Here is a 14479-nt window from a genome sequence, read left to right on the forward strand (position 1 = left end):
GGAATGTTTCTTCATCTCTTTGTGTCCTTTCTTATTTCTTTGAGCAGTGGTAGTTCTCCTTGAAGAGGTCCTTTACCTCCTTTGTTAGTTGTATTCCTAGGTATTTTGTTCTCTTTGTGGCAATTGTGAATGGCAGTTGATTCTTGATTTGGCTCTCTTTAAGTCTGTTATTGGTGTATATGAATGCTTGTGATTTCTGCACATTGATTTTGTATCCTCAGACTTTCCTAAAGTTGCTTATCAGCTTAAGGAGATTTTGGGCTGAGATGATGGGGTCTTCTAAATATACAATCATGTCATCTGCATACAGAGACAATTTGACTTCCTCCTTTCCTAATTGAATATCCTTTATTTCTTTTTCTTGCCTAATTACTCTGGCTAGAACTTCCAATACTGTATTGAATAGGAGTGGTGAGAGAGAGCATCCTTGTCTATTGCCAGTTTTCAAAGGGAACGTTTCCAGTTTTTGCCCATTCAGTATGATATTGGCTGTGGGTTTGTCATAAATAGCTTTTCATTATTTTGAGATACATTCCATCGATACCTAGTTTATTGAGAGTTTTTAGCATAAAGGGCTGTTGAATTTTGTCGAAGGCCTTCTCTGCATCTATTGAGATAATCATGTAGTTTTTGTCTTTGGTTCTGTTTATGTGGTGAATTACGTTTATAGACTTGCACATGTTGAACCAGCCTTGCATCCCTGGGTTGAAGCCTACTTGATCGTGATGAATAAGCTTTTTGATGCGCTGTTGCAATCAGTTTGCCAGTATTTTATTGAAGATTTTTGCATCTATGTTCATCATAGATATTGTCCTGAAATTTTCTTTTCTTGTTGAGTTTCTGCCAGGTTTTGGTATCAGGATGATGTTGGTCTCATAAAATGATTTGGGAAGGATTCCTTCGTTTTCTATTGTTTGGAATAGTTTCAGAAGGAGTGGTACCAGCTCCTCTTTGTATGTCTGGTAGAATTCATCTGTGAACCCATCTGGACCTGGGCTTTTTTTGGTTGGCAAGCTGTTAATTGCTGCCTCAACTTCAGCCCTTGTTATTGGTCTGTTCAGGGTTTCAACTTCTTCCTGGTTTGGGCTTAGGAGGGTGCCAGTGTCCAGGAATTTATCCATTTCTTTCAGGCTTACTGGTTTATGTGCATAGAGTTGTTTGTAATAATCTCTGATGATGGTTTGAATTTCTGTGGAATCTGTGGTGATATCCCCTTTATCGTTTTTCATTGCATCTATTTGATTCTTCTCTCTTTTCTTTTTTATTAATCTGGCTAGTGGTCTGTCTATTTTGTTGATCTTTTCAGAAAACCAGTTCCTGGATTTATTGATTTTTTCAAGGGTTTTTTGGGTCTCTATCTCCTTCAGTTCTGCTCTGATCTTAGTTATTTCTTGTCTTCTGCTAGATTTTGTTTGTTTTTTTTTTTTAATCTTGCTCCTCTAGCTCTTTCATTTTGATGATAGGGTGTTGATTTTAGATCTTTTGTTGCTTCTCATATGGGCATTTATTGCTATATATTTTCCTCTAGACACTGCTTCAAATGTGTCCCAAAGATTCTGGTACGTTGTGCCTTCATTTTCATTGGTTTTGAAGAACATCTTTATTTCTGCCTTCATTTCATTGTTTATCCAGTCAATATTCAAGAGCCAGTTGTTCAGCTTCCATGAAGTTGTGTGGTTCTGAGTTAGTTTCTTAATCCTGAGTTCTAATTTGATTGCACTGTGGTCTGAGAGACTGTTTGTTTGTTGTGATTTCCATTCTTTTGCATTTGCTGAGGAGTGATTTACTTCCAATTATGTGGTCAGTTTTAGAGTAGGTGTGATGTGGTGCTGAGAAGAATGTGCATTAATAGTTTTGTGTTTCTAATAACTCATCTTGTTCTTTGATGCATACCTTAACTACATTTCATCCAGTCCAGAGAACAAGTCCACACTGGTTCTGGACCCACAAATATACTCGCCATTTGGGAGCTTACTACCTATGTGGGAAGAAAAATTGCTATTAAGATATATAAAGCATTATTTGCTAAATGTTAGGGGCTCTGTTCTGCCCCAAAATGGGATCTAAGAAAAACCAGAGATTGAACTGGTCTATAGTACAATTTCACACTGGTGCCATTCCATGGTAATCTTCCCAAGTAAAAATACTTTTTTTATTTTCCTTTCTACTTTGTAGTTACTTGCATTTTGGGGCAGTAATTTTTAAGTCAAACTGCCTAGGAAGCAGAATTCAGTGACCACTTCTAGCTCTATATGATGAAAAAATGTTGGTTGTGTTTAGCTTCCACGCTTAATCTTGCTCCACAATTTCAGTCATCCTCTGACATATCTACAAGACATGGTAATCCCTAGCACTCACATCAGAGATGTCCAAGATGATAGTTTCATTTCGCATTTGGCCTGATTGCTACCACCTCCACCCTCATCCCACTGGTGACAGCTCCCATGGGATCCTGTGATCAGTGTTGAATGTCCTCATTTTCTCACTCCCAGGAGTTGACACACTCTGTTCAGCAACCAGCACATACTGTGTTTCTGTTCTTGTCACAGTTTTTGAAACTTTACTCCCTTCTATTATGTAGTGCTATCACTGCTACAAAGATACACAAGATTATTTTTATGTTGTTTGTCTATGTATATTAAAGACAGTTTCTAGTTCAGTGCCTTCCAATATGCTAAGTACTCAATGTTTGTTCAGACAACACTCTGAACGACCTTCTTCAGACCTTTTGTTGACAGTCACAGCATGTTGAGTTAAGGGTTCTTATGAATAAAAGTGCATTCAATGCCATCTTTTGTATTTATTTTATATCTATGACATATCCATCATGGATAGGTACCAATGAAGCAACTCTGTTTCACTCATTGGTGCCAGGATGCTCATATCTTGCTATATTGAAATCACTTAGAGATTTTGTTGAATGTTTCAGGGCATAAATGGTTTAATTTATTTGAAGGTCCCAGCTGATTGCTCATGGATGATGATGGTGACGGCAGTGGTTGCAATAAGAAAAATAGATTTTATATTCAACAACATTGAAAGAGAAATCATTTTGAAAAATAATAGGTGATTTGCTGATTTTAAAGAGCCTGGTATGTACCTGCCTGCTCTTGAGGGACATGAAGTACCAATTTCATAAATGGATTAGCTCTGGGATTGATAGAAGAAAAGGTGAAAAAACACTAGCTATACAAGAACCTTATTTTACCCAGAAGAAAAAAGAGGACTTTGCTTCTTTAGTCTAAAGGTAATGAACTGGTTGATAAATGAAAAATACAGCTGTTTCTCAAAGTTTAGTTCAAGGATTGGGTGCATCAGAATCCCCTAGTGAGCAAGTTGAAAAGTCAGATTCTAGGGTCCCACCTCAGACTGACTCTAAATTTGAGAAGGGGAAGGCCTGGGATTCTGCATTTTGACACTCTTGCTTAGTGATTATGATGTACACTGAAGTTTGAGAACCACTGACCTATAGGGACTCTCATTCTTAGGATCCCTTTGATTTGATTCCTGCGAGTAGTGTATTGAATCCTTAGTGTACCTCTCCATGATGGATCCCAAAAACTAGGCCCAATTAGAGTCAAAAAAATCTTGGCTTTAAGAAATGGATTGGTGATAGATAGTCCACTCTCTGGTTTAAGTTTGTCCCTTCCAAAATGTAGGTGTTGCCAATATGGTGGTATTAAGAGGTGAGGCCATTAGAGGTGATTAGGGCTCCTACCTTGTGAATAGGATTAAGGCCTTTTAAAAAGAGGCTTCATGCAGTATTCAGCTCTCCCTCCCTTCTGTCTTCCATCATGTGATTACACAGTGTTCCTCTCCTCTAGAGGATGCAACAACAAGATGCCATCTTGGAAGCGGAGAGCAGCCCTCACTTCATAATCAAACCTGTTGTCACCTTGATCTTGGAATTTCTAGCCCCCAGAACTGTGAGAAAATAAATTTACCTTCTTTATAAGATACCGAATTTCAGGTGTTTCATTATAACATGAACAAAGACAATGTAATTATTCTTTCAACAGAGTGAGATTTATTAGGGTCTATTATGCGCCAGGCCCAGGGCTAGGCACTAGGTATACAAAAATGGATGTGTGACCCCTTCCCTAAAGAGACTTATGAGTAATTTTCTATGAATTATCTAGTACAATCAAGGACAAATTATCTAGTACAATCAAGGACATTAGCCATGAAATAGAAAATGAATTAAATTTATTCTATGTCATGGTACAAAAAATAATTTTGTGGGTTTAGATATATAAAAAATATGTTTGTAGCAGTGTCTGGAGAGTTACTAGCAATAATGGATGTATCCCCCATGTCTCACTGTTAACAAATTGTTTCCAGCTGATATCCCTGTAATCTGCAGGTGCTGTTTACCATGTAATTTTACCATAGGAAACAAGGGTGTAATCACTTAATAAAGTGTAAAGAATTAGATTTTTTTTTCCCTTGAGCAAAATGCCTGACTGTGGCCAACATTCCTGATGCCTCCTCCCTTGTGCAGTAGGAAAACAATATTCTAAAAGAGAAGGCTGTTTTGTTCATATCCTGCAACTTGCCTCTGGAGGCTATGCTAATGAATGCAAAACTCAAGCTAGAATTCCAGACATTTTGTATGAGCAGACACTGATTTTTGTCTTTACCATTATACGGAGGTTAGTTTTCCCTTCTACCTCTGAAATACGAAAAAGTGATAGGGAATCTCTCATTTTAAACAGTGTTTTTGTGTTGTTTTCTTCTAATTTTTCTTGAACAAATAGAAACTATGTGTATTAATCCATTTTCATGCTGCTGGTAAAGACATAACTGAGACTGGGCAATTTATAAAAGAAAGGGGTTTAACTGGACTTACAGTTCCACGTGACTGGGGAAGCCTCACAATCATGGCAGAAGGCAAGGAGGAGCAAGTCATATTTTACATGGATGGCAGCAGGCAAAGAGAGAGAGCTTGTGCAGGTGAATTCCTCTTTATAAAACCATCAGATTTCATGAGACTTATTCACTATCATGAGAACTGTAGGGAAAGAATTGCCCCCATGATTCAGTTGCCTCCCATAGGGTCCCTCCCACAACACATGAGAATTCAAGATGAGATTTGAGTGGCGACACAGCCAAACCATATAACTATGTTCAAGGCATTTTCATATACAGGCAGGCAGTTCTCTTCTAATGAACACTTAACTTATGAATATCCCAAATTCATCAACAACCTCTCTTGAGGGACTTTGAACTACTCTGACTACTCGTGGAAAGTGGAGTCGTTTCTGCTGTCTGCAGAAGTTTGTTTCTCCCTCAACCCTCCTCTTCTGGGGGCTTGAGTTCTCACAAGCTCCTATTAGACCCTTAGAATATTTAATACATGAGCCTTTTCCTACTGCCACCATTAGGACACAGGAAGGTGCCAGAGCCCCTGGCAGAACTCCCATAGGAGCTGAGCCCATGAGGGAGCACAACAAGTATGAGGGAATCTCTGGAATTGTAATTGGTAATGGCGGGGATGTTCTGCATTTCAAAAATCTAATTTCCTAGAAATAGCATTATGCTTAATAACCTACCCATGTAGAACTTGGGTATATGACAAATTCACCTATCTAGACCACAGCCAGAAATTAAGTGGTAAACAAACGGCTTCTAAGCCACTAGAGAATATGCATCTGACTTATTGGAAAAGCCATTCAAAACCACACTCATTGCCCATTAATTCTATCTGTACATGAGTCTAATTAGTTTTAACTAAATGTCAAGCCTATAGCAGATTATAAGCAACAAATCTGAAGGGACTTGGAAAGATGTTACAGGTAGGTAAAGAGAAATCTGATAGTTGACAGTAAGGTAAAAGATGAAATAACATTAAAAAGAAGTTTAAGCACTCAGAAACCAATCACAATGAAACAGTACTTCACATCTACCAGAATGGTGGATTGATTAAAAATGCTGACAGTACCAAGTGTTGGTGCAAATGCAGAGCACTGGGACTCACACATTGCTGGTAAGCATTTAAAATGGTACAGTCACTCTGGAAAATAGTTTGGCTGTTTCTTACAACAAATATCATATAACCCAGAGGTTCTACTCCTAGGTTTAACCAAGAAACATGAAAACATAGGTCTACACAAAGACTTGTACATTAACGTTCATATTAGCTTTATTTATAATAGCCCCAAACTAGAAATAACACAAATGTCCATCAATGGCAGAATTCATAGAAAAAATGTGATAGAGCCATACAGTGAAATACTACTATTCAGCACTAAGAAGGAATGAACTAGTGATACATCCAACAATATGGATGAATCTCACTGACATTATGTTGAATGAAAATTCCTATTCATTCATACATATGAAAAATTATAATGGATGGTTCTAGTCTAGAACAAGAAAAACTAAGCTATTGTGATAGAAATCAGAATAGTAGTTGTCTCAGGATCTGGGGCACTGGAGAATGACTGGAAGGGGCCCAAGGGAAAATTTTAGGAGGTGATAGAAATCTTGATTTATCTTGATTTGGGTGGTGGTTACAAAAGTGTGTGCATTTGTCAAATCTCTTAGAGCAGTTTGCTTAAAATTTGTGCATTTTATTGTATGTAAATTATATCTCAAATTTTTATAAGGTACAAAAATTTAAAAAGGGAAAACTCATTCAGAAGATCCCCCTGCTGCAATATCTAAGACTAAATTCCTTAACATGATCTGGCTCTTATTTAATATTCCTTGGCTTATTTCTCACTATTCCTTCTCACCTCCTACCACTTATTATTCTAAGCTACTTGTAGTTCCAAAAATTGTTATTCTTTCTTTTTCCTCTGAACCTTTAAACACAGTGCTCCCTTTTCCTGGAATTCCTTTTTCATTTTCCATTTATCACTAAATCCTTGACATCCTTTAGGATTCACAGTGGTAGCACCTCCTCCAAGAAGACTTGTCCACTTTCAGTTTGGGTTAGATGCATGCCCTCTTGCTCCTAGAGAACTTGAAGCTCCTCTCTATCAAGGCATGTATTGTTCTATAATTGTGATCATTAAAAAACCCTCAAAACCATAGTGGACTGAGGTCATTTAATGTACAGGCAAATAGTACTCCTCATATATTCAGTAAGCCCTGAATTAAATCATATATTATAAACTAATTTCTTTTTTATTACATTATATTAGGCCCTATCATATACTTTAAGGATGTTGAATATTGGCCCCCAGTCTCTTCTGGCTTGTAGGGTTTCTGCTGAGAGATCTGCTGTGAGTCTAATGGGCTTCCCTTTGTGGGTAACCCGCCCTTTCTCTCTGGCTGCCCTTAGCATTTTCTCTTTCATTTCAACCCTGGTGAATCTGACGATTATGTGCCTTGGGGTTGCTCTTCTTGAGGAATATCTCTGTGGTGTTCTCTGTATTTCCTGGATTTGAATATTGGTCTGCCTTGCTAGGTTGGGGAAGTTTTCCTGGATAATATCCTGAAGAGTATTTTCCAGCTTGGATTCATTCTCTTCATCACATTCAGGTACACCTATCAGACGTAGATTAGGTCTTTTCACATAGTCCCACATTTCTTGAAGATTTTGTTCATTCCTTTTTGCGCTTTTTTCTCTGTTCTTGCCTTCTCTTTTTATTTCATTGAGTTGGTCTTCGACCTCTGATATCCTTTCTTCTGCTTGGTCAATTCGGCTGTTGAAGCTTGTGCATGCTTCACGAAGTTCTCGTGTTGCATTTTTCAGCTCCATCAATTCACTTATTCTCCTCTCTATGCTGTCCATTCTCGTCAGCAGTTCGTCCAATCTTTTTTCAAGGTTCCTATTTTCTTTGCGATGGGTTAGAACATGTTCTTTTAGCTCATTGTAGTTTCTTACTACCCATCTTCTGAAGTCTGATTCTGTCATTTCATCACCCTCCTTCTCCATCCGGTCTGGTTCCCTTGCTGGTGAGGAGTTGTGATCACTTTTAGGAGGAGAGGTGTTCTGGTTTCGGGAGTTTTCATCCTTTTTACGCTGGTTTCTACCCATTTTTGTGGGTTTATCCACCTGTTGTCTGTCTCTGTCCCAGGGAGTTGGAGCTTTATGAGTTTCCGTTGCACTACTGCCTTTTTTGATTTTTTTTTTTTTTTTCAGGTCCGACCCGCCCAGCTAGCAGCACGCCTAGCCTCTGCCTGCCCGCAGGGGCTTTGCTGAGCTGCTGTGGGCTCCGCCCAGCTGCCCTGAGCTCTTCCCTGTAGTCCTTTTTATATGGGCGTAGTTAGAACTGTCTGGGCAATGGTGGCCCCGCCTCTGTTATGGCGGACTCTCTCTGTTGTGGCAGGTTGCCTCGGCAACGGCGGGTTGCCTCGGCAACGGCAGCCTGCCTCCGTAGCGGTGGAGAGTCTCAGTAATGGCGGAAGCCCCTCCCCCACGGAGCCGGACCGTCCCGGTTCAGCTGTGCTTGGTTTGAAGGGCTCAACCCAGAGGGTTTCCAATTACTGTTTTTGTTTTCGTTGTTGTTGGGGGTGGAGGGGTGGGACCAACCGAGCCTGATCACCTGGCTCCCTGACTCAGAGTCTTTTCTTTTAAGTTGAACGACCCCGCGTTCCGGTCGCTTGTTGAAAAGGCGCCGGGATCTCCCGTGCTGCGACTCACGGAGTCGGCTCGAACCGCGGCGCCAGCTCCTGGCGGATTTTTTGCCTAGTAATCTCCTGGCCTGGCTCGCTGTTTCAGATGAATGGGCTATTCTGCCGTCTCAAGGCTCTGCTCGCCAGCTAAGAGGGCTCCCAGACCAGTGGTTTTTGTACGGAGAACCGCAGCAACAGGGAGTGGTCACAGCAGCCGCGCGGGCGGAATCAGCCCCGCGGGGGCCAAAACAGCCGCACCGGCTGGGACTGCGACGCTGGCGACCCCTCTGCCTGGGTATCTCCTGGTCTGTGGGCAATAAGAGTTCGTCTGGAAATGCGGCGTCCACTCACCCTCTGCACTTTCACTGGGAGCTGAAGTCCTGAGCTGTTCTTAGGCGGCCATCTTGAAAGTCCCCCCCCCCATCATATACTTTAATATTCACAAACACTGAAGTAAATACTGTTATTACTGGGCTTTTTTTGTTTTTTAGCTTTTAAGTTCAGGGGTACATGTGCAGGTTATGCAAATTTGTCACATAGGTGAATGTGTATCCTGGGCATTTGTTATATAGATTATTTCATCACCCAGGTATTAAGCCTAGTATCCATTTGTTATTTTTCCTGTCCTCTCCCTCCTCCTAACTTCTACCCTCCAATAGGCCCCAGTGTGTGTTGCCCGTACCATGCATCCATGTGTTCCCATCACTTAGCTCCCACTTATAAGTGAAAACATGCTGTATTTTGGTTTTCTGCTCCTGCATTCGTTTGCTAAGGATAATGACCTCCAGCTCCATCCGTGTACCTACAAAGGACATGATCTTATTCTTTTCTATGGCTGCATAGCTGAAGTAAATTTCAGCACTCAAAGTTATCAAGAAAACACTTCTATCCAAGATGACTTGTAGAGTTGCAAATGATCGAGATTTTATTATAAACAGCAGTTTAGTTTTATACTATTATTAGTACATTAGCTTATTTATATTGTGAGTTAAGTAACTTTCTGTGGGCTTATCAGGAAAATTAGCTAGACTTTATTATGTTGATTGTATGAGAAAATGCGTTTTTACATTCCAATCAAGTAACTCAAAAATACTACTAAGTTGAATGATGTGAAATTGTTGATTGATATTCAACCATTTTTGACAAAAACGGGAGTTTATCTTAAAATGCAATCCTGTTGATGAGATAGAAATTAACCTGCACATTGATTTACTAATTTTATATTTAATACATTAATGTATCCTTCAAGATGCTAATCCTACACCTTAAGGATATTGAGTAAATCACAGAATTTTGAAGAAAGTTTGTGTAGAATTAGGGCTTTCTTGAGTCCAACCCATTTTTTTTTCCACTTAATCAAATATGGAGCAGACATGAGGGCTCTGGAATTGTTTATTTTTTGAACTGGTAATAGAATGAAAATGCAGATTCATTTGTTCTTTTTAGACCCCAAATTATCTAACCATTCTATTTTGGAGATTAAGTCAATAATAATAGTAATAGCAAACATTTATTAAGTGCATACTACATGCTAAGTACTGTTCTAACTCTACAACTGTTTTGTGAGCAGAGTACTATTATTATCCCTATTTACAGATGAGAAAACTAAAGCTTAAGTAAATTGTTTAAGGTTACACAGCTAGTAAGTGGCAGAGTTGGTGTTAGAATCACTCAATCCTACTACTGTGTTTACTGTTTACCTCAAGCATGTGGTTTTACCACAATAAAGCACTAATGCTAAAATAAAATTTGATTCAGCAAGTATATATTTAAGCTATGATAATTAGTAAAGCCAGACCCATTCACATATGAAACGTATTATATTACTATGGGAGATCATTAGAAGACAGTAGAGGACCAAGTACCAAAATTAGTCTTATAGACCACAAGTGCTATAGAAATCTCGGAAGGGTAGAAAGTAATTGTGTGCTTTGTCATGACTAACTCCCAGAAGAGCATTGACATAAATGGTACCTCAGTACCGGATGTGCAGCATTTTGGGAACAAATCAAAATTATATCATAAATAGGAATATGGCAAAATCATGGATGTGTAATAATGAAGTCCAATAGGGAGTAGTAACTCAAGGGTTTTTTGTTGTTGTCATTTTGTTTTGTTTTGTTTTGAGATAGAGTTTTGCTCTTGTTTCCCAGGCTGGAGTACAGTGGTGCAATCTTGGCTCACTGCAACCTCCACCTCATGGATTCAGGTGATTCTCTTGCCTCAGCCTCCCAAGTAGCTGGGATTATAGGCATCCGCCACCACACCTGCCTAATTTTGTATTTTTAGTAGAAATGAGGTTTCACCATGTTGGTCAGGCTGGTTTCGAACTCCAGACCTCAGGTGATCCACCCACCTTGGCCTCCCAAAGTGCTGGGATTACAGGCATGAGCCACTATGTGGCTCAAGGTTTTCTGTTCAGTTTTCTGTTCAACTCAACTTCTGAGTGGGCATCATCAGTATTTTCAGTAGTTAGAAATTTGTGGCTAGGCTCTGTGAACCCCAGAAATACATGAAGAAATGGGACCTGATGGATTACTTATTAGATATTCAGGGCAGAAGAAATGGGATTCCGAAATTAATGAAAATTTCATGCCTGCATGATCGAAAAAATAATTGCATCAAAAATAAAATGGCCGGGCGTGGTGGCTCAAGCCTGTAATCCCAGCACTTTGGGAGGCCGAGGCGGGTGATCACAAGGTCAAGAGATCGAGACCAACCTGGTCAACATGGTGAAACCCCGTCTCTACTAAAAATACAAAAAATTAGCTGGGCATGGTGGCGCGTGCCTATAATCACAGCTACTCAAGAGGCTGAGGCAGGAGAATTGCCTGAACCCAGGAGGCGGAGGTTGTGGTGAGCCGAGATCGCGCCATTGCACTCCAGCCTGGGTAACAAGAGTGAAACTCTGTCTCAAAAATAAATAAATAAATAAAAAATAAAATGATTTTTACAGTGGAGGGGAGGATGGGCTCAGGCTTCAGACACATCAAACTTAAGGTACAGGTGTACTGTCTATGGAAAGCTAGCTTTTTATGTTGGCTATGACTGACTGGGGTCAACGTTGACTAATCTACTTGTTATTTTTACAGATGGCCCTATTGAATTTCTTCTTCCCTGATGAAAAGCCATACTCTGAAGAAGAAAGTAGGCGTGTTCGTCGCAATAAAAGAAGCAAAAGCAATGAAGGAGCAGATGGTAAGTCTACTTGGGTCATCCTTTATCACTTCTGAGATATATGTTAGTAAAAGTATTCTTTTAAGAACTACCTTCTCAGCAGGGCGCAGTGGCTCACACGTGTAATCCTAGCATTTTGGGAGGCTGAGGCAGGCAGATCACTTGAGGTCAGGAGTTCAAAACCAGCTTGGCGAATATGGTGAAACCCTGTCTCTACTAAAAATACAAAAATAATTAGCCAGGCAGGGTGGCAGGCACCTGTAGTCCCAGCTGTTTGGGAGGCTGAGGCAGGAAAATCACTTGAACCCAGGAGGTGGAGGTTGCAGTGAGCTGAGATTGTACCATGGCACTCCAGCCTGGGTGACAGAGCAAGACTCCGTCTCAAAAAAATAAAAAAATAAAAAAACTACCTTCTCAATAGTGCCTCATCATCTTATATATTGTGCACAGACCCAAGGTCATAGACTATTTCTGCAGCCTAACCTACCAATCAATCCTTTAACATAGAACTAACTATACAAGGATCCTCCCTCCTCCAACTCCAGATACCATCAGTCCTTTCTCAGTATGTCTGAGAGCCATGGTGGCATTTGTATCTCTCAAGATCACCCTCTGTAAGGACGTCATCTCTCCCGGAGATGTCCCACATCTATTAAGGTCACCAAGAGGATTTGGTCTTATTCTTGGAATTGACAGTGTTATACCCTGCTAGCACTTACATGATGTGTTAATTCCAATTATAACTTTATCAATGCTTGTATCCACTACCATGCCCAAATCTGAACTAGAGCTTCTAGAACTAGTTTATAGTTCTAGAGTGATTCTAGAACTATCACTAGTGACTCTAGTAACTATCACTAGTTACAGAGTGATAAGTCAATCCAAGGTTTCTTGAAGGCAGAGATGCATTTCTCTTTGTAGAACCCTAGAATCTAGCCTAGTCTCTGGAACATTATTGGTATTTGTTATGTAAGTTGATGATGACTTCCCCATTCCGCTAGGCAATGATGTATCAATGGAAACCATTCCTGTTCTGAGTGTAATAGCTTTGAGTTAACTAGCAATGCATTCTGTGGGGCATGACAAAATGTTAAGCTAGCTTCTGGGCAGGGTCTTTGAATTGCTCTGATATTTCAGCATCACTCTGTCAACTGACATAATGCTACCCCTTTGGGCACAGGAGTTTGTAAAATACATATCTCTGGGCAGCTACAAAGGCATCTGGATTCAAAGACAGCATGTGTCTAGCTACATATGCCAATAATATGCGTCTGGAGAGTTACAAAGCAACATGACTTTATTAAGATGAAAATGAGGCCTGGCATGGTGGCTCACACCTGTAATCCCAGCACTTTGGGAGGCCGAGAAAGGTGGATCATCTGAGGTCAGAAGTTTGAGACCAGCCTGACCAACATGGAGAAACCCCATTTCTACTAAAAACACAAAATTAGCTGGGTGTGGTGGCACATGCCTATAATCCCAGCTACTTGGGAGGCTGAGGCAGGAGAATTGCTTGAACCTGGAGGCAGAGGTTCCAGTGAGCCAAGATCACACCATTGCACTCCAGTCTAGGCAGCAAGAGCAAAACTCCATCTCAAAAAAAAAAAAAAAATGAAAATGATGTTTTTAAACTGACATTGGTTGATAGGAGTAAGGGCCAATGATGGAAGCAGTTTTAGAAGGTGGGAGCTATTAAAGAGATGGAGCCAGGACCTTGTCAGTAGGAGTAAGAAGAAGTAGAACTGATTGAAACCTGAGAAAGAGCTCAGAACAAGGAACCAATAATAATATTAAAAAAAAAAAAAAAAAAAGAGGCAGAGCAACAAGATAGGGTTTTCTAGTCAGTGGAGGTGGCAGCAGCATTGAGCCTTTGAATCGAGAACTGGACCGGTGGGGCCATTCTCTACAACTGATGACCAATTTGAGCCTAAGAAATGCAGTCCATGAAGTATTATTCACCTACTACTTGTAGCCAGTTTCCTGGAAGTCTTCTGGCTATGTGGAAGCAGGAAGCTGAGAAGCATGGTCACTTTCCTCTCCTAATCATCTCACCCTCTGATGCATGTAAGTCTCTCCACCTTTGGCTTTTCCCCTGAGGCTACTCCCACTACCATCAAACTTTTCATAATCCCTGGTTGCTAAGGAAGAGAGGAGACAAGAGGTAAAAGCAATATCACCTTCAATACTGGACATGGTCTTCTCTCCCTCTCCAAGTGGAAAGTCTAATGACTTCTAAGGTTTACCTCTTCATCTAACCTCCCGAGTTTTCTCTTAATAAGATAATTTCTTCCCTTCCCCAAAACTACTTTATCCAAATCTGGCTACCAACATCTCTGATACTGATCTTCCTTACACCGTTCATTCTGTCCTGATACAAAACAGTTTTCTCTCTGGTCAAGGTCAAATCCTCTCTTACTAATTTTTAGCACTTCTTGTCTACTTCCCTCCTGATCTGATACTCTAGTCAGTCACTAGACTGTAGTCTTCTGGTGCCAATGCCAAGTTTTTCATGCAATCCATGCATTTTTCTTTAATCAGTATAGCTTGGAGGAATTCAAGAGCCCCTTAGAGTTACAAGTATAGAACACCTGGGGGTCCTCTCAAATTTTATTAGATTTCCAACTTTTCACCCAGTGGTCTATAGAACCATTTCGGTGCTCCAATGAGTTACAGAGTGATAAGTCAATCCAAATCTCCTTTTCTGTTGAACCATTCTTGTTACTCTGCTGAGCATATA

The 14479-nt window shown here is 40.2% G+C and overlaps 1 protein-coding gene across 4 annotated transcripts in view; it reads left to right on the forward strand.

Moving 5' to 3' along the window:
* The window catches only part of EDA (ectodysplasin A), a 426506-nt gene that overhangs the window by 326893 nt on the left and 85134 nt on the right, over positions 1-14479 (forward strand). For all 4 annotated transcript variants that reach the window (XM_010330891.3, XM_010330892.3, XM_010330893.3 and 1 more), the window contains exon 2: positions 11658-11763. In XM_010330891.3, the coding sequence (XP_010329193.3) occupies positions 11658-11763 (106 nt within the window). The remainder of the gene's footprint in view (positions 1-11657; positions 11764-14479) is intronic.

This window comes from Saimiri boliviensis, chromosome X (assembly GCF_048565385.1).
Source record: "Saimiri boliviensis isolate mSaiBol1 chromosome X, mSaiBol1.pri, whole genome shotgun sequence".
Taxonomy (NCBI): domain Eukaryota; kingdom Metazoa; phylum Chordata; class Mammalia; order Primates; family Cebidae; genus Saimiri; species Saimiri boliviensis.